This window comes from Lithobates pipiens, unplaced genomic scaffold, assembly GCF_037356315.1.
Source record: "Lithobates pipiens isolate NorthernLeopardFrog02 unplaced genomic scaffold, aLitPip1_a1.2 Scaffold_18, whole genome shotgun sequence".
NCBI classification, from domain to species: Eukaryota; Metazoa; Chordata; class Amphibia; order Anura; family Ranidae; genus Lithobates; species Lithobates pipiens.
This window is the reverse complement of record NW_027507758.1, coordinates 228,092,992-228,118,246: the sequence shown is the minus strand read 5'-3', so window position 1 is coordinate 228,118,246 and position 25,255 is coordinate 228,092,992. Positions and strand designations below refer to the sequence as shown.

The following is a 25,255-nucleotide window of genomic DNA, read 5'->3' as shown; positions in this document are numbered from 1 at the left end:
CCTCTAAAGGAGCCTCTATGGAGAAAACCCCAATCTGGTGGTCTCAGGGGCACATTCTGGTCTCCTCCTCGTGAAAGGAGTTTTCACACCCACCCTGCAGAAAATGCTTGCTGGATCTGCGGAGCTCCAGCTTTGCCAGACAAATTAGCTGTGCATGCTTTAATGAAGCAACCAGGGAGAAGGAGTCGGACACAAGAGAAGTATCTGACCTTATCAGAGAATCTGTACGAGAATCTATTCTGGAATCATCAGCTCCTGAACCAGAAAAGACAGGCTCAAGCACATTTGCTGTATCTCATAATTAATTTGGATTCAACCTCTAACAATGAAGATTCAGAGATGCCCACAGGATTCGACTTTACCTTAGTGGAACCCTTTATAAGATCAGTAAAGGAGGCCATAGCATGGGATGAAGTGGCTGCAGCTCCTCCCAAAGTACAGAAATACTTCCCTAATTTAAAAAGAGAGCCAGAGTCTTTTCCCTTTATCGAGGAGTTGGAGGATCTCATTAAGGATGAATGGGAAAGATCAGATAAGAGATCCAACCTGAATAGCATGTTGGCCAAATTATATCCATTGAAAGAAATGGAGGTAAATTCATTAATTCCTCCACCGATGGTTGACGTTTCCCTGATGCGACTCGCAAGACATGTTACCCTTCCAATAGGTAATGAAGATGCAGTAACCGCCCGAGATGTGCTAGACCGGAAGATTGATCAGGATATGAAAAAAGTCTATTGCTCAGCAGGAGGGGCATATAGGCCAGCAGTAGCAGCGGCCGCAGTCGCTAAGGTGATCATTGGATGGTCTGCCAATATAGAAAAATCCATATGTGAAGGAGCGGACCAAGAGAAAATAATTAGTTCCCTTAAAGAACTGAAACTGGCAAGCGACTTTGTAGCAGAGACTTTAGTAGATGTCGTTTGTTCTTCTGCGAGGGATATGTTAGCTTCAGTCATGGCTAGAAGAGCTCTTTGGCTAAAGCTATGGGTGGCAGATCCAGCATCAAAGACCAACTGGTGCAAGATTCCTTACGAGGGAGTCGATCTTTTTGGTTCCAAACTGGGCACAGCAATTTAAAAAATGACAGAAGGTAAATCGGGATCGATTCCCTCTGAAAGAAGGCCTAGACCTCAGAAAGATCCTACCTTCAAACGAAACCTTCTAGAGAGGTATAGAGAAGTGAGCCAGGAAGAGAGTTCAAAATAACATGGAAGAATCCACAATCCTCTTTTTTTGAGGCTTCAAAAATCCAAGACCACCACGTCGGGATAACCAGAAGTCCTTTTGAGGGTAAGCTGTCCTGCCTGGGAAAGTGGGAGCAAGGCTCAAAAAATTCGAACAGGTCAGGACAGATCACATAAAAAATGCTTGGACACTGTTCACAATAAAACATGTGCACAAATAGAGGTTTTTAGACGGGGGGGCCAAAGGCCATTTCCAGCCAACCAGACTTCCTTCTTCACCAGTCACAAGGAAACTACTTCTCAAGTATGTGGCAGATTTGGAAAGCAATGTGGCAAATTTTGGAAGTTCCAACCTCTCAAAGAGGAAGGGGGAACTACTCTCTCCTATTCTCTCCTATTCTTAATAAAGAAGAAGACGGGAGACTAACGCCCTGTGATGGACTTAAAAGGGCTCAACAACAAAGGAATTCAGATCAAAGCCTTCAAAATGGAGGGCCTACAATCAATCCTATTAGCCATAAACTTAGGAGACTGGTTGCTCTCAGTAGATTTATTGGACGCCTATCTCCTATTCTCTCCTATTCTCTCCTATTCTTAATAAAGAAGAAGACGGGAGACTAACGCCCTGTGATGGACTTAAAAGGGCTCAACAACAAAGGAATTCAGATCAAAGCCTTCAAAATGGAGGGCCTCCAATCAATCCTATTAGCCATAAACTTAGGAGACTGGTTGCTCTCAGTAGATTTATTGGACGCCTATCTCCTATTCTCTCCTATTCTCTCCTATTCTTAATAAAGAAGAAGACGGGAGACTTACGCCCTGTGATGGACTTAAAAGGGCTCAACAACAAAGGAATTCATATCAAAGCCTTCAAAATGGAGGGCCTCCAATCAATCCTATTAGCCATAAACTTAGGAGACTGGTTGCTCTCAGTAGATTTATTGGACGCCCATCTACCTGTGCCTATATACCACGCATTTGTCACGTACCTGGTTGGAGAGCCCAGACGTGCAGGGAGCGGCGCCTCGTAAGCCTCCGGCTCGTGAGCCCCTGGAGGTGGAGACAGGGATTCAGGAGTCCGGAGGACACAAGTGCCAGGCCGGATAGCAGATGGCTGGCACAGCCGGAATAGGTAGCTGACTGGAACGGTAGGTGCAACTAGCGCTGGAAGCCGGACAGGAACTGCAGGAACAGCTGGCACAGGTGGTCGAGCAAGAACCAGAGGGGTAGTAGGTGCTGGAACTCGGAGGACAGGCAGGCGTGGTCAGAGGCGAGCCGGGTCGGCAACTATCGGGCAGCAGAGGTACAGAGCAGAAGGCAGAAGCGTGGTCAATCAGGCAAAGGGTCGGAGGCAGGCAGCAAACAGACAAGGTCAAGGAACAAGGCCGGGTACAGTATCAGGAACACACAGGAACTGGTAGCAGAAGTCACAGGAACGCTGTAGACAGGACAGCACCGTGGAGCAGAAGCTGATCCCTTAAATAGCCTGTTGGGCGCCAGAACCGGTCGCACGGTACGTTTGCGTACCCCCGCGGGTGACCGTGCTCCCGTTCGTGACCCCGCGTACCCGCGTACGCCCGATCGGATTATCGCGCACCCGCGTGCGCTCGCTCGTATCAACGCGCACCCGCGTGCGCCTGTTAGGGACTACATGCACTCGCGTGCGTTCGTGTGCGCCAACCCGCGTCCGAGGGCACCGACGATCCTCTTGTACAGGAACCCTGCGGGTAAGTCTCCTATATACGATCGGGATGGTGGAACGATCGTGACAGCATTTCAAAAATACCTATGATTTGCAGTCAATCATCAACATTTCCAATTTCAATGCCTCCCGTTCGGCATCTCCTCCGCTCCCAGGACTTTTACAACAACTCTCCTTCCAGTGATTGCATTTCTAAGGGAGAAAGGCCGTCACTATTTGGACAACATTTTGCTCCTAGCAGACAGTCAAGCTACGCTCATTCTCCATCAGGGGATATTGATCAACACTCTCCAGAGTTTCGGGGGGTTACTCAACTGGAAAAATAGCAATCTTCAACCTACACAAAACATGATTTTTCTAGGGGAAGAACTCAATACTCCTTCAAACAGAGTCAGCCTACCTCAAGAGAAGATAGACCCATTCATTTGGAAGCTAAGAAGGTTAATGACAGCAACATTCCTTATAGCAAGAGTCTGTCTGAGCACGTTAGGCTCAATGTCGGCCACTCTTCTGATGGTCCAATGGCACATGACGGAGATGCAGTCTCCATTCCTCAATCAGTGGAATGGTGTATCAATGCTCCAGCCGATTGCCATTCACTGCAGATTGAAACAGTCCTATAGCTCACCCAGAACCAGAGGTAATTACATCAGACGCCAGTCAAACAGGATGGGTAGACCACTATTGGGACCAGGCAGTTCAGGGGTAATGGCAATTTCACACGGTGGGCATGACATTGAATGTTCTCCAACTCAGAGCAGCCTTTCAAGCCCTCCTAGTATTCGGCCTGTCTGTGAGGGGGAAAAGTGCCCTTATATGGATGGACAACAAAGTTGGCGGTAGCATACATTCAGAGACAGGGGGGTACTAGGAAAAGTACCTTACTACAGGAAGTTTGCCCCATCCTGGAATGGACCCAGTTATTCCTAATAGATCTTCGTCAGTGTATGTTCTGGCAACACAGAACTTACTAGCCAATTCTTTAAGCAGAGAGTTCTTTTCGAACAACGAATGGTCTCTGAGCCATCAAGCTTTTGATCTATTGACTCAAACTTGGGGGATTCCAGAAATCGATCTGGCCATGATTAACACCAAGTGCCAGAGGTTCCTGTCAAGGGCAGCATATCCATCTACAGAAGGGGTAGATTGCCTGGTTCATTCATGGAACTTTTGTCTAGGATGCATATTCCTACACCAACTCCTTTAATATCAAGGTTCCTGTCAAGGCTCAGGAGGTCATCAGCGTCAGTAATAGCGGTGATTCCATTCTGGCCCAGGGGGCCTTGGTTCACGACTCTGCTACAACTCAGCATGGAAAATCTACTACCACTTCCATTGTCTCAAGATCTGCTTCACCAGGGGCAGTTCTTCCATTCGGATCCGGATAAACTCTATCTAATGGCATGGATGTTGAGAGGGATCGGTTCTGAGAGCAAGGCTGTTCTCAGGAAGTTGTTTCAATGCTACTCCAAGCAAGGAAATGCTCAACCAATATTACTTACGGTAGGATATGGGAGAGATCCTGGCTCAACAGTATGGCTGGGATCCACTACATCCTCAAGCTTCGCAGATCTTGGAGTTTCTGCAAACAGGTTTATCTAAGGGACTCAGTTCAAGTACCCTTAAGGTGTAGATTTCAGCTTTATCCCCCAAAAAACAGGGTTCAGATGGGCATCACACCCTCTCATAATCCAGTTTATAAAAGCTTGCATAAAGATTAAGCCTCCAAGAAGACGACATTTCCAACATGGGATTAATCAGTAGACCTCAATACTCTATCAGGTTCACCCTTTCATCCAGCTGACTCGATCACATTGTGACTCTTAACATTGAAATCAACATTTCTTTTTCGCCATCACGTCAGCTAAAAGAGTTTCGGAGATTCAGGCATTAATGATCTCAGAACCTTATTTGATCTTTTACCCAGATAGGGTGGTTCTGAAGCCATCAGGCCGCTTTACTCCAAAGGTGTAATCTTTTCACTACAATCAGGTAATCAACCTTCTTTTATTTACTGATGATGACCATTAGGAACTACCTGACAGCTACTGTATCTTTTAGGAAGAATCTATTGGTTATTCCTCATGAAGGAAGAAGAGGCCAAATGGCTTAATCTATAACCATCGCATCTTGGCTGGTTAAGGCCATCAAGAAAGCCTACGACGTTCAGAATTTGACAATACCTGGAAACATCAGGGCTCATTCAACAAAGGGCAGTGGCAACCTCCTGGGAAGCATATTGCAGGGTGTCACCAGAGACAATCAGCAGGGCAGCAACCTGGTCTTCCAGGCATATATTCATGTCCCACTACAGGGTAGATTCGGCTCAGTTGTCAACAGTTGAATTTGGCAGATCAGTTATTCTGGCTAATTCTACAGCCATATGATAAATTCTACTATTTTACTTGCACCCTTCCGACCGGCGAGTTATTTCCCAGTGTGTGTGCTGCCACGATGCATCAGGAAAATGGAAAATTGTATACTCACCTTTCCATAATTTTCCTTTTCTGACGCATCTCCATGGCAGCACACTGCATCCCACCCTTCATTAGGTGATAGCTACAGAGAATGAGGTGGGGTGCCTCTCCTTCATCTTTTATAGTTAACCTATCCTGTCAGGTTGTGGGGGCAGAGTCACAACCCAGTGTGTGTGCTGCCATGGAGATGCGTCAGGAAAGGAAAATTCCGGAAAGGTGAATATACAATTTTTCATTTTATTACAGCAAGCACTTTGGTTGAACAGCAAGTGCTTTTACTGAAGGATTTTCATGAACTTTAATGAATTTATATAACGCCAACAGTTTGTGCAGCGCTTTATGCATTGTTTAGAACATTTATAAGTATATCACTGAATATAGTTTGATCATTACATATGCAATTTTTTAAATATATTAGCACTATATAAGTTATTAAGCACCATTTACTTTTGGCACAATTATTGGTAGGATTTTTGCTCTTCTTTCTTGTTTATATATTCCAGCTATAAGGCACGCAGCTTCTATAATAGAATACACAGAACTTTTGCGTAGGGACCTACCATCATTACATATACTTCAGTGAGTATATATAGGGGTTTACAACCACATTAAGAGTGCAGTGCAAAGCAGATCCTCTCTTTAGCTGCAGCCCTCTTTCCTATAGGGCATTCCAAAGTACACAGATCAGATGGTACTTCTCAGCTTCCAGGAGGAGGGAGAGGGCATGGATCTGATGCCACAAACTTCACAGCACAGAGCAGAGTCCCGAGTGTAATCTGAAACCTGAGAACCTGAGAGGGTAGAATAGATACCCCACTCGCTTCTACACAGCCTCACTGAGAAACATGCACGTTATCAATTTAGTGAGGGTGTAAACCACCTCTTGTATGCTAGAGGTAGGGGGAAAGGGATCTGATACAATCTACAGTGCAAATCTGAGTGTAATCTGAGGCCAGAGGGAGGGAATGAACACCCCTCCTCTTTCACAATCTCATAGGGAAACATGCATGTCAATGTTTTGGTGAGGCTTCAATTAAATAATGCATGCTAGAGGTAAGGTCACAATGAAATGCCTATTGCCTGAGAAAATTGTCAGAAGTAATTTAGGAGATCCCAGGGGGTTATATGATGTGGGGATGAGATACCAGCTCCACTGGGGGACCCCAGAAAAGGATGATTGGGGCCACACTGTGCAAAACAAACTGCACAGTGCAGGCAAGTATGACATGTTTGTTATTTAAAAAAAAGATAACATGAAGCTTTACAATCACTTTAAGTGTTTTGCCATAACATTGGTTCCAACGGTGCTGGTAATTTTACAGGAAATTATGCTAGAATATGGATAATGCAAGTGAGGCCACAAGTGTAGTGAATGGAGGTAGTAAATGGTGAGATGCTGCAAATAACAGAAGACACACAGGTATCACTGTTTGGAAGTATACCATACTTTAGGACTTTAGGTGTTATATATACTACTAATAAACACAGGTTCTGGTAAAATATTCAAAAGGGTATGCTTATAAATGGAATGCATAAAAAGGTCCAAACTGTTTGCACACTGTGCAGTCTTTGTCTTCCACTTTATTCTACTACACACCTCATGTATTTTATTTTCAGTAGTCTCAGCTTAATTAATGATTGATCAATTTTTTATCTCTTTAAGATGCATTCGGATCAGCACAGCATTTTATAATGCTTGTATAAACATGCTTATGTCAATGTGCTCTCCTGCATCTCAACGATTCTCTGTTTACTGCTTTGAGATATGCACACCAAGATACAGCTGTCCTTTATGGAAGGATGTCAGTATGCATTGGCATGCCGCTGAATGCTAGATGCACCTCAGATGCTTCAAACACAGGAACATCTAGCAATTATTGAAGTCTAAATTTATACTAACACTCATGTCTAGAATAAAGGACAAATGCCTCTAAAGTGTATAGATACTGTATGTCCACTTTAGTTGGGAACACAAAACACATAAATGCTAAGATAGTAGTGAGTCTGGTCTTCAATGGCAACAGAAAATAAGGATAGATTATCTCAATTACATTGAGTTATTTTGAGGGTTATGTATAAAATACTGAAGGAAACAAAAAGCTGTAGTTTCTTATGTAGCAATATCCTGATAGGCGTTTGTTGTACCATATACTATACTTGTATTTGCTTCCTTTGTGTGAAATATCTAGTTATCCTGCTTTCCTATTTCAAACTGACTGTGCTAGGCATAGAAGCACATCCTTCCCAGTGTGGTCAGTTTTCTTCTTCTTTGCATTTGTCTTGTCTGTAATCCAATGGTCAGACTTGTGCTGACTGCTGACATGTCCCTCTGCACAGCTAATCACTGGGGAGATATATATATATAAGACCCCTTTCACACCAAGGGCGTTTTGCAGACGATATAGCGTTAGAAATAGCGCCTGCAATCCGCCCTAAAACTGCTGCACCATTGTCTGTAGTATGAAAGCCCCGAGTGCTTTTCCTGATGTCCTGCCAGCAGCTTCTTTGGAGTGGTGAAGGAGTGGTGTGTTTACCACTCCTCCACGACTGCTCCCCATTGAAATCAATGGGCAGCGCTGTAATACCGCCGGCAAAACAATGCTATTGCGGCATATTGCCGGCGGTTTTAACCCTTTCTCAGCTGCTAGCGGGGGGTAAAAACGCCCCGCTAGCGGCCAAAATAGCGGCGTTTTACCGCTGAAGCTATGGGCGGCATGGTGTGAAAGAGGTCTTAGATTGGGGTTATCAGGTTCAAATGGTATGTGAGTTTTCCAGTGAGTACGCCAGTACAAAACTGTATTTTTAAGGGCCTGGTAGCCTACTTTTATTTAAAAGCACAGAAAAGTTCACAAAGACATCAGTACCCACACAGGGGGGTTCCACCACTACTGTATCTTGCACACTTAATATTTTAGCCTCCTGGGTTACATTCTTCCTATTTGGCTGATTCATGCCTTTAGCCTAGGCCTTAGGTCTGCTCCTCAGACCTAAAAGAGTTTCCTAGAGGTAAGCGTTCTCCTAGCTCCCATGCACAGACTTCCTGTCTGTTGGGTGGAACACTGAGCCATAGCCAGGTCAAAACTAAATAGCCCATTACACAGTTGTGTAATCAGCGTGCCTGTCTCTCCAAAATCTGGCGTAAACCAGCAATCCTCCAGGTAGCACAGGGTCCTACTGTCACTATATATATATATATATATATATATATATATATATATATATATATATATACAGAGAGAGAGAGAGAGAGAGAGAGAGAGAGGGAGAGAGAGAGATACTATATATATCAGTTGAGGGGGTTTGATGTTGCAAGCCAGGGTGATGAATACATGATATCACTGCCATTTTTTTGCACCATGGCAAAAAACAACACAATGACTTCTATTACTTTCTGTGTGAATTTTATCATAAGACTCTGTGTACTCTCTCCAGCCTGGCAAATGGGGGCATTTGGCCGGCATTAAGAAGGCACACTGGTTTCCCAATTTTGATGTCTTTCTGTACAAGGCCTAACTCAGATACTTGAGAGTTTTATAGCTGGAACTTGATAATAAAATGGAATATATTTTGTATATTTTAAGTTAAAGATTGGAAAATGCTGGTCACTGGAAAAGCTACCCATAGTCATGAGATGGCTTTAGTCCATTTCCACAGAAAACATCCAGATTGTGTAATGAAGTCATGTTTATGGAAGGCCACTGACCTCAGAGACTGGATACTGCCTGATAGAACTATCAGTCGGCTTATTGTTATGGTTTTCGCTTACCATAAATATTGAGCTGGCAGTGTCTGTCAGCTGCACTTATTTCTTCCTCATTGTTCTCTTCACTACCTTGAACTGGGACATTTTACAGACTAGAGCACTCATACATGTCAAGAGCAATCCAGAAGATTATGCATGCACAACCAAACACTCCCATTTGCTCATGGGCACCCTGCAGTGTTTACTGAATACGCTTAGTTGGTTGCTGACCAGTTATGCTGCAGCAACATTGCCTATGATCTCCTTACAATTAATAATTTCCTCATTACTAAATGGCCATGCTTTATTCTGCGCTGTTAATGTGTGTTGGGGTGTCCATGTACAGGTACAGAGTTTTGCTTCCTTATGTCAGGGCCTCCAGTGAAGAAAGCAGTGAGCAGCACAGTAGTGACGTGACCAAATATCACTCTTAACCTCCTGACACAAGCAATCAGAGGCAGCAGTGCCTTAGATTTCACAATGCAGGCATACAGCGATATGCCTGTAGGCACAGAGGCGCCCTAGATACCCTCACATACCAAGAAGTGCACTTCTATTTTTCAGGGGGGATTCCACACAAAAGGTAAATTTTTTATGATACAGCTTAGCAGTTGCAGCCCTGTTCACAGGGGGTGCAGGGGCACCACCCCCTTAATCCATGCACCCTGCCCCTAATATTCATACAGGGTGCCGATCACATGGATTTCAATGTTTTTTGTTTTTTTTTTTAAGCACATGATTAGAGCCTGAGGTTCTAATTGGGTTAAAAAAAGGATGGGCTTGAGGAGCACAGCACTGCACCCTGAGCCAACCCAGTTGTGGGACAATAGCGAATTAATATTCGCTATTGTCTTTCGGATTCTCCTCCTGGCCAATCAGGAAGCAGGTCCTGAGACCCGATTGGCCAGGGACTTATAGGACTCCTGGCCAATTGGGTCCCAAGACCCACTTCCTGTTTGACCTGGAGGAGAAGCAATGGCCCCAGAGCGAGGAGCTGCAGCCATATTATCTGTCTCCTAAGGTAAGGGGGTCTCTGATCACTGTCTTCCCGTCCATTTCCCACATGGAGAGGGATGATTGCCACCTTCTTGTCCATATCCTCTGGGGCAGTGGGGGTGGCGATGGTTTGCCGCCCCCCCCCCCAAATTATTGACTACTAGCTGCCACTGCTGCTTAAGCACACCTAGCATTTCTAGATGTTCTCTATAACAAAGTATATTTTCACCCTTTCAGTTCCCATTTTACAACAAAGGATGAGCTTCCGACCTGGTTCTAATGCATAATATGATATCATCAAGTAATATTATGCAGCTGGCATAGGACAGCCTTAACTTAGTCCATATATATATCAGTTCACAAAATAATGCATATTTTTTAAAATATCATAGACAGTATGAAAACTCAGCAATGCAAAGACATAAGGAGAATGGATTTTATTATTACTAACATGTAATATAGATATGGTATGCATAAACATAAGACAATGTAAAATCAATAGGCAGACTTTGACATCTATAAGTAAAAATACAAAAGAAGGATGTTTATGTATTTGTAATCATGGCAAACTGATATTCCATCTTGTCTACAGCTTAATTTGTAAAAGGGTTTGATCCTTTTAAAAGAAAGGTAGATGCAAATTAAAAGGAAAATATGTCTCATGGTTGTGCTTTCTCAATATGATTAGTATTGATTCATTGGTTGCCCTCGTTAGTTGTGGGTCACTTTGAAAAACTTTACAAATGCACTTTGAATAATGAATATGTCTTGGAAATGATGCAGACTTAAGTATGGTAGACTTAGCTGTCAAAGTGTACCTTTCAATGTAAATCAACAGTTTACAGAATGACATTTATTTAATATTCCCCGTACTAATTAAGTCTAGCAATGTAAATTAAATGAAATATGGCAGAAACAAGCACTATAGATAATTTACTTACAAAGAGCAACACAATAATGACAGTATTCCTTTATAAAAGCCAGACATGGAAGGTTGTAATGTTAAAGTCTAAGAAATAGCAAAGAATGTGAAAAATTGTAAATAGTTAGAAAAACAAACAATAATTATTACACCATCATTTGGAAATTTCCTTTTCTTGTCTTCTGTATTGAAACAAAGGGACTCGACTGGGTTTGGAGCTCATGCAGATGGGCGTTGTTTTCCTACATTTGATGTGCATTTGAAATGCACATCCAATGCAGTCCAGAAAATTCCTATTGACCTTATCAATATGCTACGTGATATAACCGTTTAGAGGCTGTGCTTGACCTGCTTTGCTTTGTGCTGAGTTACAGTTTTTTTTACATACAGCAGGTCCTATTAAGGCTCATTTGAATTACAGGCAAACCAGGTCACATGCAGTTACGTAATCAAAAACCATGTATTTGAGCCATTTCTAACAAGAACGCCCATTTGCTTGAGCTGTTGGTAATGTAGATTACACCTGTGGCATCTAGAGCAGTGAGGTGTGTGTATCTTGAGACCCAGTGAATTTGTTGTTACATACAGTACTATTCATCAACAATAGCTAAAAACAAAAAAATGTAAGTGCATTGCACTAAAATATGTATATATGTGACTTGAGCTCTCTCTACTATACAATATATATATATATATATATATATATATATATATATATATATATATATATATATATATATATATATATATTATTTATATAGATGCTTTATACTTTGTTTATATAGATGCTTTGATTTCACCCATGTACTGTTTGACCTGCATTAAAGAGAAAGCTGATCATGCACTTCTTATCCTTTTAACTTCCAGTTAATTATGCAGTTCAACTAAGCATTTTCTATTCTGTGAAACTGTCATTTGTAACAATGTAAGGAAAGTATAAAAAAGGAACCGTATTCAAACCAACCAAACATTTGACATTTTACCCTGAAATAGAAATTATAACTAAGATCAATATGGTTGCTATGTGCAACACTTTTTTTTCCTTTTAGTTTTATAAATCTCTTTTTATACAATATTTTCTGTGCAGAAAAAAAAAGAAGCAAATCGCAAAACATGAACAGTTTTCTCTCTTTGTTTACAGTGAACTCAGGCGATGGCATTGACTACAGCCAGCAAAAACGTGAAAACATTGGCGACCTGATTGAAGAAACTCTAGAAGCTTTTGAGCGCCACGGAGGAGAAGATGCGTTTATTAATATAAAATATATGGTGCCTACCTACGAATCCTGTCTGTTGAACTAAACAAAATAGTATTATTGATTGAAAATAAAGGCTGTGGGCTTCCAAATTTGTACATCCAATTGAAGCATTTTTTTTTCTCTTGTTTATGACTTTCTCTTCACAGCTGCTAAAATGAGATCTTCAGGACCATTTCACTGTTAGTACTATTGTGAACAAGGCTATCAAATACATAAACAGTGACTGTTCCTTACATTACAATGGTGCACTGTGCTTTTTTGTACTGTGAAAGAATACCCTCTTTATGGCTAAGCTGACTGAAATGGGAGCTGGAGTTAAGTCTTCAGTTGTACGGACAATAAAACTATAATTTTCATATGGAATTCAGCAATTGCTGCTCTGTGTTCTCTTGCCCTAAGGGTGATGTCAGAGGTTTTAATGAGGGTTTGCTCTGACTGCTTAATAGGTATTTGTCATGGAAAAGAAATAGCAGTTCAGTTGTGACTCCTTCACAGCTGTGCTGTATAATATGTCCTTTTGCATAACTACTACCATATTAAAATACTTTATATGGCCTTTACATTTGCTAATATTCATATAATATTTGTATTATATATTGAATATACCCAAATTGTTTTCTAAATTAAACAGAGCAACATTAAAATCTTAGGTATCCATGTTAACATCACAAGTAACCACAAATACTGTCCTTACAACTATGTTCCTAAAGTGAATAGCCAGCAAGCACTAAGAAAAGCGATTCACACCTATGTAGAATATAAAAAAAGCTCGATAAGTGCACTAAAGTCTACTAATAAACAGTTGTGAATCCAAGATTATACCCAAAAAAGCTAAAAAACAAATTAATAAATGCAATATGCAACTTATATAATAATATTAACAATGTTCAGCACAATACTGTAATGCCACATACACATGATCTCACATTCCTACAACAAAATCTGTGAGATTTTTTCCGGCGGGTGTTGACTCAAGCTTGCGTACACACGGTCACACAATGTTGTTGGAAATTCCAAATGTCAAGAACGTACCCAAGCCGAGATAATTGAAGTTCAATAGCCAGTGCGGCTCTTCTACTTTATTCCAAGCATGCGTGGAACTTTGTGCGTTGGAATGGTGTATACACGATCGGAATTTCCGACAACGGATTTTGTTGTCGGAAAATTTGAGATCCAGATCTCAAATTTTGTGTGTGTCAGAAATTCTGATGGAAAATGTCCAATGGAGTCTACACAAAGTTAGAATTTCAGACAAAATGCCCCCATTGAACATTTTCCATCGGAAAATCCAACCGTGTGTACGCAGCATTATACTGTGTACCAAGCACACAAAGGGGGTTATTTACTAAAGCTGGAGTGTGGAGTGTGCAAAATCTGGTGCAGCTCTGCATAGAAACCAGCCAACACAGAGCTTCTATATTGTTCACTGTATACCTTTATTTATAAATTCCCAAAGACCAATGGAACACTCACATATATAAAATAGATAAGCTGACATATCATCCGTTCTGCATAGAAATTGGAATCAAGATCTGCAACATACTTAGCCAGTAGAATGCTCTATCCAGTGATCTTTGTGGCGCTCTGCAGAGATTGGCAGTGGCTTCCAGGGAGCAGCATTTTGGCGCAATAAGGGGCAGACTCTGCCTAAGTCACCGGAAAGCGTCATCATGCTGAAATCCCTGTGCCCCTGATTTTGTCATCATGTGTTGGATACATAGTATAATATAATATTATTGTACTGCAAACTGTTATTATTATTATATAAATTGTGTTGGATTCATGCATTTTGCTCATTAGCATTGTGGGGTTTCAGATTAATCTTGGAGTCACAGCTGTTGAATGAGAATAATAATGGCAAGGGCGCACCATTAAATAGAATCATGCAGCACTATAATGTTTATGAACCCATCGACCCATTCCATGTCTATAATGTGAAACAACATATATGACGTGATGAAAAATATATATAAAATGATTAATAGACATAAATAGTTAATTAATGCCTCAAACTTAGTGCTCAATAAACCTTAAAAACTTAACAACAAACAAAATGAATAATTTAATTTATAATATGTGCTGTGAACATCCAATTCATGATTTCAAAGTTCAATATTCAATCGCAATGTGATTGAATTCCAGTGTGCAATTATAATTTTTTCCATTCTTCCTCCTAGTAGCACTACAATGCACCTGCTCCCTTGTTCTCATCAAACACCCCAGTATGTGAAACATTCACCAGAACTGTGGACCTCCTAAATTTGTAAGTGGGTCTTGCAAGTGACTTATGTAATTTTTCCAGGGTATCTCGTTTCTTCTTCAACCCTTCATCAAGACCGCAGATCACTCAAATTAATAGGATAGTTGCCACTTATTACCTACACATGGTCAAATTTCCTCTGTTCTCCTCCACCTCCTTAACAGTGTTATATGGGCACAAAACCAAGGAAGAGAGAGTCCACAAATAGCATGTTCCACTTTTATTATAGCAAAGTAAAAAGCCAAATCTGTACTTACATATAAGGTGCCTTTCCCAGCAATCAAGCAATACAAAATATCAAACAGTTCAATCCCTTCCTTGTGCTCCCTGTTTGGAATGCAGGCATGCATTCTACTGTAGATAGCGGAAGTGATGTTACGGCAACAAACTCCCACCCAACGTGTTTTGTCAAGCCAAGGATCTCATCTTGAGGTCCCTGGCTTAATGAAATGCATTGGACAATAAACAATCTCATCTATCTGCTTACTATATTCCCTAGAGTATGCAGTGAGCTTCATGTGTGCAGATCAGTGTATATTCTTGGCATATCAGCATGTGCAGAAGTTTTGTCATCCCATGCCAACCAATCATGATGGCCGAAGATGTTGAACCAGAAAGAGATCAGATTGAGATGTCAGCAGCACTAGTGAAGGAAGATGGACTTGCATTACTGAAGTGTGGGGGGGGGGGGGATATTATGTCCTCTTTCATTTTACCTGGAGTTACATCTTAATCAGCAGTAGCAACTGCAGCATTTACACATTTAGCTCCAATCTGATAGTGAATAGTCTTATTTCCAATATTTCAACATACTGGGGTTTAGTAACTAAAACTGGAGAGTGCAAAATCTGCTTAGCTGTGCATGGTAGCCAATCAGCTTCTAACTTCAGCTTGTTCAACTAAGCTTTGACAAAACAACCTGAAAGCTGATTGGTTTATATGCAGAGCTTTACCAGATTTTGCACTCTCCAGTTTTAGTAAATCAACCCTATTGCATACTAAAACAAACATGTTTGTTTAGTTTTAAAGTAAATCTGTCTTGAGGATAAATTAGAGGCTTCCATATCTAACTTTATTAAAATTCTAGTTACCTGGTTGTTCTGCTTACTTGCTGGCTTCACTATTTCCAGAATCTGACCTGGATTAAGTATGCAGATCATAAAAATAAAAATGTTGAGGACTCAAAGAATATAAGTTGGCCTGACAGCTGGGCAACTAATGCTTACATAAAGGGGAAGTCAGCAACCGCAGCCTCCATATTGCTCCTATGACAGGTTTTCTTTAAGAGACTAATTTTCCATTACCTTGATTGCATATGAGTATGAATGCTCTTGTGTTTTAAAAGCTTTTAATCTATTTATGCATTTTGTATGAAACCGTTGTTCTAAGAGGTGTAATATGTAGCTTCCATTTTGTATTCTGTAAATAATATGTCATACTGTAACTGAACCATGCCGCTTAAAGGTATAAAATGAGTTGCTATTCCTATGGGAGATCTGCTATTGCACAGAATGGTATAATTCAGCAAAGTAAGATTTTAACCCCAGCGTGCTGAAATGAAATAACATATTTGTGGACAGAGACATAAACAAATGGCCTTGTTGTAAAATCGGAACATGGTCTCTCTTATAGCTCATGCAGCATTCAATAGACTCTATTGAGTCTATTTGCTGCCAGTTTTTAATAAAACAGGCTATAGTTTCTTCTTCTTCAGTAAGGATGATAAGCTTATTAGAGGCTCAAAAAGCACATACATGAGAAATGAATGCTTTAATCTTCACAGAATGTAATGTGAGCACACAGCTGCTGACTACGCGGGGATAGAACTTATGTTTGGACTGTTAAGTCATGGACAGTTGCAGCCTCTTTATTTTTGCACTAAAGATGTCTACAATTGTATTTAATTTATATACTGGGGATTCTATTTCTTTTTGTTTTAACCACGAGTCCCCAGGCCTTGTTCTCCCTAAAGCCCCTAGCCCAACAGTTTTTTTTTTTTTTTTGGACAGACAGAGCTTTGGTAGCATATATTTTTATTTCCTTGTTTTTTTTTGTGGGAATAAATAGTAAAAAATTTAGAAGAAATTAATTTTGTTGTCATTTTTCGAAACACAACCTTTACATAATTTTCATACCTCCATATATTTATTATGAAATATAATCAACAAAGTCTGTGGATTTAAATTACCCGTATATCAAATGAGTGTGATTTTTATGTAACATAGCAGAATGTTAAAGCTCAAAGTGAATGTGTTTTTTTTTTTATTTAGGAGAGCTTTATTCCCCTTTCAACACTACATTGCACTGCACACAGTAGAAAAAAAAATGTTGAACCAGAAAAAGATCAGATTGAGATGTCAGCAGCACTAGTAAATTAAATTGTTAGCATAACATTAAGATAAGATTTAACCAGGTTGAGAAAAGTAACAAAATGTGCATGAACGCAAAATATTTGAATAACAGAATAACAGTGCCTTCACTGAAGCCTAGTACACACTTCTATTTTTTTTCCCCCATAAACCCAATAAGCTGAACGAAAAAACCCAAAACTGACTGCTCAGGTTGGAGCAGCTGTACTAACAATCGAATGTTAGTACAGCGATCTCCCCTGCTATTCTATTGTGTTTTGACAGGGGGATGGTCCCTCCACCAGAACACCCTGGTCAGTGCTCTCAGCTATTGGCTGAGAGCACTGATTGGGAGCTGGTTGCAGACCTTTTTCGGTCATGCCCCTTCAACAGAAGCCAAACAGCAGGCTTCTGTCAGACAGGCTGCAGTACAGATGAATAGAGACAAGCCAGCGGGTCAAGTTGAACATTAGTGTTCGGGCGTTTTCGTTTGTTCTAAAATGCACCAAACATACTGTATGGGGAGTTCACAGGAAATTGGAGCTCTGTGGAACGCCCAATATTGCATTGTGAGAATGCAGGGCATTGCTGTATGATGATTGGCCAAACATGCACCTGACCTGCATGCTTTCGCCAATCACAGCATGCTCTGCTGAGAGGCCAAAGGCAGGGTGCGTTTGGCCCATCATGGCTCAGGGAGACTAAGTCCACACCCCACACTATATAAGGCTGCTATTGTTCTCGGTGTGGACAGAGAGATACCTTGAGTTAGATTAAGCAGACAGGGTTTTCAGTTAGTGGCAGTGTATTTGATACAGTCAGTCTAATAGTCTAATATATATATATATATATATATATATATATATATATATATATTCTGCATTTAGCATAAACTTTATATTCAGTATTCATATTCAGTCAGTGTATATATATATATATATATATATATATATATATATATATATATATATATACTCTGCATTCAGTGAAGCCTATATTTACAGTGCATTCGGTGGTGTACTGTTTCTAATACACTTCAGGTCGGTGTACACAGTATACAATACAGTGTAGTGTGGTGTTGCAAAACAAAAAATACATCATGTCCGGAAGGCCACCAAGGAGAGGCAGAAGCTCACAGGCAAGTAAAGGAGGGCAAGCAGCCTCTGTGTCTACAGTCAACAATGGTGGTCGTGGACATGGTGCATCCTCTGCTGGTGGTCATGTGGCAGACTTGTCCGTTTTTTCTACTGCTGGCCGTGTTATTAAGCCACAACCTGCAGAAGAGTTGGTGGAGTGGATAACAAAGCCGTCCTCATCCTCTGTCACCCAGGCTCAGAGTAATTTGCCTTCCAACGCAGGTGCCAAAGCGTCCTATTCCACCAACTCCTTGTCCACAGTCACACAGTGCACAGAAATTTGAAAGCTCCAATGTTGGTTCACAGGTTGAGGAAGGGAGTGACGTGAGCCTAAAGCCACAGAAGGTCATGTTCCCCCAGATGCATTATGCTGCCAAGTCTGCTCCAGTGACAAAGAGAGAGGGGATGATAAGGTCACTGACTATACTTGGGTGCCTGAGAGAAGAGAGGCGTAGGAGGAGGTACAACTCCAATGAGGCAGGATGTCCTCTAGGGGGCAGCTTGCTGAATCCCTGCTGACTTTTAAAAGTTCCTTGGTGTGGGCCTTTTTCGATACGTGTGCAGCAGATCGCATTATTGCTGTTTGCAACCTATGTCTGAAGCGGATCAAGTGTGGCCAGAACAGCAACCGATTCGGCAGTCGGCACCACCTGCTTGACCAGACATATGACGACCTGCCATGCAGTCAATTGGCAACAGCACTTGAAAGACTCACATCATATAAAAAGGTGGACTTCTCCTTGCCCCTCATCTGGGATCTTCAACCCTACTATACCTCCAGTCCTCTCAAAAACTTGCATTGAGAAGAATGCAGGTATAGCAATAGGTGTCCCAAGTACTTGCAACCAGTCTGCTAGCAGTATACCACCAATTTTAGCAGCCAAATTTCCCTACCCCAGTTGCTGAACTATAAAAATAAATTTGGTCCCAGCCACCCACATGCTCAGCGTCTAAATGCTAGCTTGGCCAAATTGCTAGAACTGCAACTGCTGCCTTTTCATTCCGGCTCTCTACCAGCATGTGGAAGGCAATGTTTTGGCCTTGTTGGACAGGGCAGTCAGCAATAAGGTTCATATTACTGCTGACTCATGGTCCAGCAGGCATGGACAGGGATGTTACCTTTCCTTCACGGCACGCTGACAGCTATGAAGGATGCAGGACAGGGTTCAGTTGTTGGAGCTTGTTCTGCCACCACGTCTCCAAAATGCTAGTGGTGATTCTACCACAGCTCTCTCCTTAACATCCTCCTCTTCTTCTTCCTTTATGGCATCTTATGCAGATTTGTCCTCTGAACCAGCAGTGCTCCATAAGCATTCAAGAGGCTACGCAAGCAGTCAGTCTAAAAGATGCTATGCAGTGCTTAGGTTGGTTTGCCCAGGGGACAAGAGCCACATTGGGGCAGAGATTCTCTCAGCTCTGCAGGGGCATTCTCAGAGGTGGTTGACGCCACACCAGCTTCAGCCAGGAATGGTTGTATATAACAATGGCACCAAATTTCTCTCTGCACTCCAACAGAGACACTTGATCCATGTTCCATGTTTGTCACAAGTCCTGAATTTGGTGGTGCAGAGGTTCTTGACCAGGTACCCAGGCTTACAATAATTCCTGAGTCAGGCTAGAAAAATCTGTGGTCATTTCTGCCGGTCATACAGTGCCAGTGCTCGGCTGGCTCAAAGGGAATCCTGCCCAAGAATCGCCTCATTTGTGACATGCCCACCAGGTGGAACTCAACATTGGCAATACTGCAGCGGCTGCACATACAGCAGAGGGCCATCAATAAGTACCTGTGTGGGTATGGCAACATGATAGAATCAGGGATCTTGGCTTCTTTTTGCCACACCAGTGGCTACTGATCAAGGATGCATGCACTCTCCTGTCACCATTTGAGGAGGCCACAAAGATGGTGAGCGGCGACAATTCATGAATCAGTTATACTGTCCCTCTAGTCTTCCTGCTGGAGCTATGAGTAAGCGCTAATTTTAGCGTGAAACGCGTCAGCATTTTTTGTTCTGCATTCTTTTTCCTTCTGCTGTTGTGATTTGCGTGATGTGAAGATTTTTAGTGGAAATAATAAAGGCACAATTCACTTTATCTGATCCGGAGTGCGGCTATCCAGAGTTCTTCTGTTCTTTATCCATTTGGCTGGAGCACACGCTTCATGGAATTATGGACAGGGCACTTAAGACAGAAAAGCAGGAGGAAGAGGAGGACTTCCTTTCCTCTCAAGATCCCCTTTATCCAGATAGCATACCTGCAGGCCCACCAAATACACAGGAAGAAGAGGATGAGGATTGTGTCAGCATGATGTAGAGGATAACACTCAGCAGCAGTCTTCAAGGGATGGTTTTCAGTCCCCAAAAACCCAAAGAGTTGTATGTGGCTGGGAGGAGGTAGTTACGGATAATGTGATCCTTAGTGACCCTAATTCTGATTCTGAGGACTCAGAATTAAATGCCTCTGCAAACTTACACTGCATGGCCTCCCTGATTCTGCAAAGCCTGCAAAAGGATCCTAGGATTTCTGGGGAGAGGGATCATTACTAGCTGGCAACCCTTCTTGATCCACATCACAAGAGTAAAGTTGCAGAACTTATCCTGCCCTCGCAGAGGGTGACTTGGAGACCTTTCCAACAGAGCATCCACTGGGTTACTGGTCCTTGAGAATGGACCACTGGCCAGAACTTGCTCAATATGTAATTGAGCTACTGGCCTATCCTGCATCCAGCATGCTTTATGAACGCACATTCAGTGCTGCTGGAGGGTTTGTAACAGATTGAAGAGTGCACCTGTCTGATAGGCTCACATTCCTAAAAACAAATAAGTCTTGGATCAGCAGCAGCTATCAAGCAACCGATGCTGATGTAACTGATTGAATTTGCTATGGATGTGGGATCCCTTGAAGACTGCCTATGCTGACTATCCTATTCCTCCTCAATTTTGATGATTCTAGCTTCCAACAATAGTTTTGATTTAGGGCACCACCACCACCACCCAAGACCCAATTTTTCTGCCCCTGTTTAATTTTATATATAATATTTCAATGCAGGGCCCATTCCTGCACCCAACAAGAGTAACTGTGAGGGGTTACAGTGTTCTGGTGCCACCAAAACCAAAGGCCCAATTTTTCTAACCCTGTTTAACAGGGCCATATAATTACAAATTTTGATATAATATTTAGCAGCAGGGCCCGTTTCTATGCCCAACAAGAGTAACTATGAGGGGTTACAGTGTTCTGGCACCACCAACACATAGCGCCCAGATTTTCTGCAGAGTATATAGGGCAGGCCGTATAGTATATATACTGCTGTTCAGAGTACATAGTGCCTGGGGGACCCCCACGCCATTTTTGGTATTTTTGGCATGGGGTTCCCCTTAATATTCATACAAGACCCAAAGGGCCTGGTATGGGGCTGGGGGAGGGAAACCACTCCATTTAAAAAAAAATTTTTTTATCTATATTGCTGTACAATACAATACATTACAGCCGCAAGCAGTTTTAAATGACATTTTTTCTTTTAGAAATGTAATTTTGCTGTGGTACTGTCATAAACATGGGAAAGATGTGCTACTTTACAAGCAGACTAAGGAGACCCCCCAGGCACGATATTTAAAGGAATATTTAATTTTTATTGTTTCACTTTAACCACTTCAGCCCCGGACCAATAAACACCTTAAGGACCAGAGGTCTTTTTCCAATTTCGCACTGCGCTGCTTTAACTGGTAATTGCGCGGTCATGCAATATTGCACCCAAACGAAATTTGCGTCCTTTTCTTCCCACAAATAGAGCTTTCTTTTGATGGTATTTGATTGCCTCTGTGATTTTTTTTTTTTTTTGCGATATAAATGGAAAAAGAGCGAAAATTTTGAAAAAAAAAAGATATTTTTTTCTTTTTGTTATAAGAAAAATCGAGGGGGGCGTGGCGACCGAGCTCTAAGATGGACACCTGATCCTGGAGCTCCGTTCGCCTGCCAGAGAGAACACGCCGCACCAGCGCTCACCGGCCGTATAATACCCGCAAACTCACCCGAACGATCGACGGAACGGCTGGGGAATGTCGAGGAGACGAAAAAACACCCTTCAACCGCAGAAGCTGGCTCACTTCTTCCCGGCGAAATCCCGCGGGCCCCCGCAAGATGGCGGCGGATCACATCCTCGCCTCAGAGCAGAGCAGGCCGCGCAGAATGGGACGGAAGGCGGAGATCTTATCTCCCACCAAGATCCTGCGGGATCCTTCAGTGGCCAGTCGTCCGGTACGCCGAGCCCCACTACAAGGAGCCCAGCCAAATCAAAACCCAGGCTACTTTCTCCTGACAGACAGCCAGCCATGGAGGTAAGCGCTTCACAAGGTGACCAGGCAGTACATCCATCACAAGACCCTGACCCCATATCAAACTTTCCCACATCTGGCCAACCTATTTCAGATACTGTGCTGAAAGAAATGCTAATATCACTTCGATCAGCTCTCCATGCAGATATGGTGCACGGTATCAACCAATGCCACAGAGAAGTGCAGGCTATAGGGGTCAGAGTGGATAGAGTGGAACGCAAGATGGAGGATTTCTCAGCTACCTATAATGTGATGGTGGATGCACACACAGCACAGGGGGAGGACATAGCATGGTTGAAAGACAAGGTCGCAGACCACGAAGACCGCAGCAGACGTAACAACATTAAGTTAAGGGGAATACCCGAATCTGTCTCTGCACAACAACTCTTACAATTTGCCCAAACGCTGTTTTCCTCTCTGCTGCCTAATCTGACCGCACAGTGGACCGGATCCATAGGATCCCCAAACCCTCCTTCCTCCCTGAGGGCACCCTGAGAGACACGCTATTGAGGATCCATTTCTACCATATTAAAGAGCAAATATTTCAAGCAGCACGCAGCCCCGACAATATGCCTCCCCAATATGCCGATTTGCAAATCCTCCCGGACCTCTCTCGGCATACGTTACAGAGAAGACGCAATCTGGCGACAATCACGAAAGCTCTAAGAAACCATAAAATTCCACACAAATGGAAATATCCAGCCACGCTCATCATAACACATAATGGGGTCACCAAATCCATTAATAAATTGGAGGAAGACATTAACCTCCTGACTCAATGGGAGATTCTGCAGGAGCCACCGCCTATTCTAGCTCCCCCAAGGCGCCCCTCGCCTCTCCAGGAAGAATGGCAGCTAGTCTCACACAAGCGCCACAACAAACCACAGGCCGGGAGTAGCTCTTAACTACTCCACATCCTTTACATCTTCTCTCTCTGGCTGACGGAGTTAGTTCTTACTCTCCAATCGCCCTGTTACTAAGTTCAGCAGTCATGACTGCACACGGATCAGTTGTTAGATCCTTTTTTACTATACATGCATTCTACGTTTTTGTCTTATGTTTTAGTTTTTTTCCCTTTTTCCTCCCTTCTGGACTCATGGACCTCTACGACGAAACCAAGAACTTCCTTGTGCAAAAACCAACAATATTCCGTTCAGCACTGGTGCAGACGCATCTATTGAGAACATGCGACAACAGTGAGTACCAGGCACTTACGATCCCACAGACTTTCTTACCACATCACAAATGACTATTACTTGCTTATCTCTTAATGTGCGGGGGTTGAACCACCCCGCAAAACGTTTTTCACTCTGGCAAGAGGCCCACAAACAAAAAGTGGACATACTCCTCGTCCAAGAGACTCATTTCCAACAGCGGAAAACTCAGATCTGTACCCATAAGGATTACCCACACATATTTTTGGCATGTACTCCAGACAGCAAAAAAGGTGGGGTGATGGTAGCAATCAAGCATACTGTGTCCTTCCTTCTTAAGGAATCATTCATAGATGATAAAGGTAGATTCATAATTCTAACAGGCGACTTTGACTCTCAACCCTTCACCTTGGTAACGCTTTATGCTCCGAACTCCCATCAACTGAGATTTATCAGACGAGTGCTCAAAAGAGCTGAATCTATGCTTTACGGTAGTCTTCTCATAGGAGGGGACTTCAACCTCGTAGCGGATCATCGTTTAGACACTAAGGCTGTTCATAAATGTAGACCATCGCCTCTACCTAACCTTCTACACACGAGAGACCTTTTCGAAGTCTGGAGATGCCACCACGCTAATGAAAGGGACTATACCTTTTTCTCAGCTAGACACTGTACTTATTCAAGGATTGATATGTTCCTAACTGACAAGTGGCTTTTGCAGAGGGTCCGGGCCACTACGATACATGATATCACGTGGTCAGATCATGCTGCAATCTCATTGTCTATTGATACACAAAAGGCCGCCCTCTCGCCACCCATCTGGCGTTGCAATAATAGGCTTCTTCAAGAACCCAAACTTGCCCCAATAATCTCTCAGCATCTCAGAGAATTTTTCCAAAACAATTCCACCCCAGCCATTGATCCCTTTATCCTCAGGAACGCACACAAAGCATTCATGAGAGGTATTCTTATACAGTTAGGAGCCAGAGAGAAGAAGAAATACAACTCTTTACTGAAAGATGTGCTAGATGAAATACATTTGCTAGATACCCACAACAAAGTCTCCCCCTCGCCCGCTATAGCGGCTGCCATCACCGACCTTAGAAACAAACTAAGAAACCTCCTTACACAAAAATTTGATAAACACTTACGCAGACTGCAACTAAATTCTTACGCTCATGCCAATAGAGCAGGGAAATACCTAGCTAATAGAATAAAAGCCGCCCGCACCCGTTCCAAAATTGCCCATTTGATACACCCGACATCACACCACAAAATCACGAATCCCCAGGACATAGCGAACCAATTTGCGGATTATTATGGAGCTCTCTATAATCTACGCAATGACATAAACACTCCACAACCGACTGAACAAGACATTCAGACATTCCTGAAGGCCATTAATCTCCCATCTATCTCGGAGGAACATCTTACTCAATTAAATAGCCCATTCACACTCCAGGAGATAGCTAAGACTATATCCACATTGCCCAATGGCAAATCCCCAGGCCCTGATGGCTTCGGGAACGAGTACTATAAAACCCTCATGGACCTGCTCTCCCCACACCTTCTCGACGTTTTCGCTAAAGCGGAATCAACCTCCTCCTTCCCCTCTGAGATGCTGAGAGCACACATTGTAACCTTGCCAAAACCGGGTAAAGATCCCACCACTCCCGCTAATTTTAGGCCAATTTCCCTTTTAAATTCTGATATAAAAATTTATGCTAAATTGCTGGCTAGGAGA

The 25,255-nt window shown here is 42.4% G+C and overlaps 1 protein-coding gene across 1 annotated transcript in view; it reads left to right on the top strand.

Moving 5' to 3' along the window:
* PACRG (parkin coregulated) overlaps positions 1-12,387 on the top strand; it is a 718,380-nt gene extending 705,993 nt beyond the window's left edge. Inside the window, exon 5 of the mRNA XM_077486658.1 lies at positions 12,168-12,387. Within this exon, the coding sequence (XP_077342784.1) occupies positions 12,168-12,328 (161 nt within the window). The 3' untranslated portion in view covers positions 12,329-12,387. The remainder of the gene's footprint in view (positions 1-12,167) is intronic.
* Positions 12,388-25,255: the final 12,868 nt, after the last annotated feature.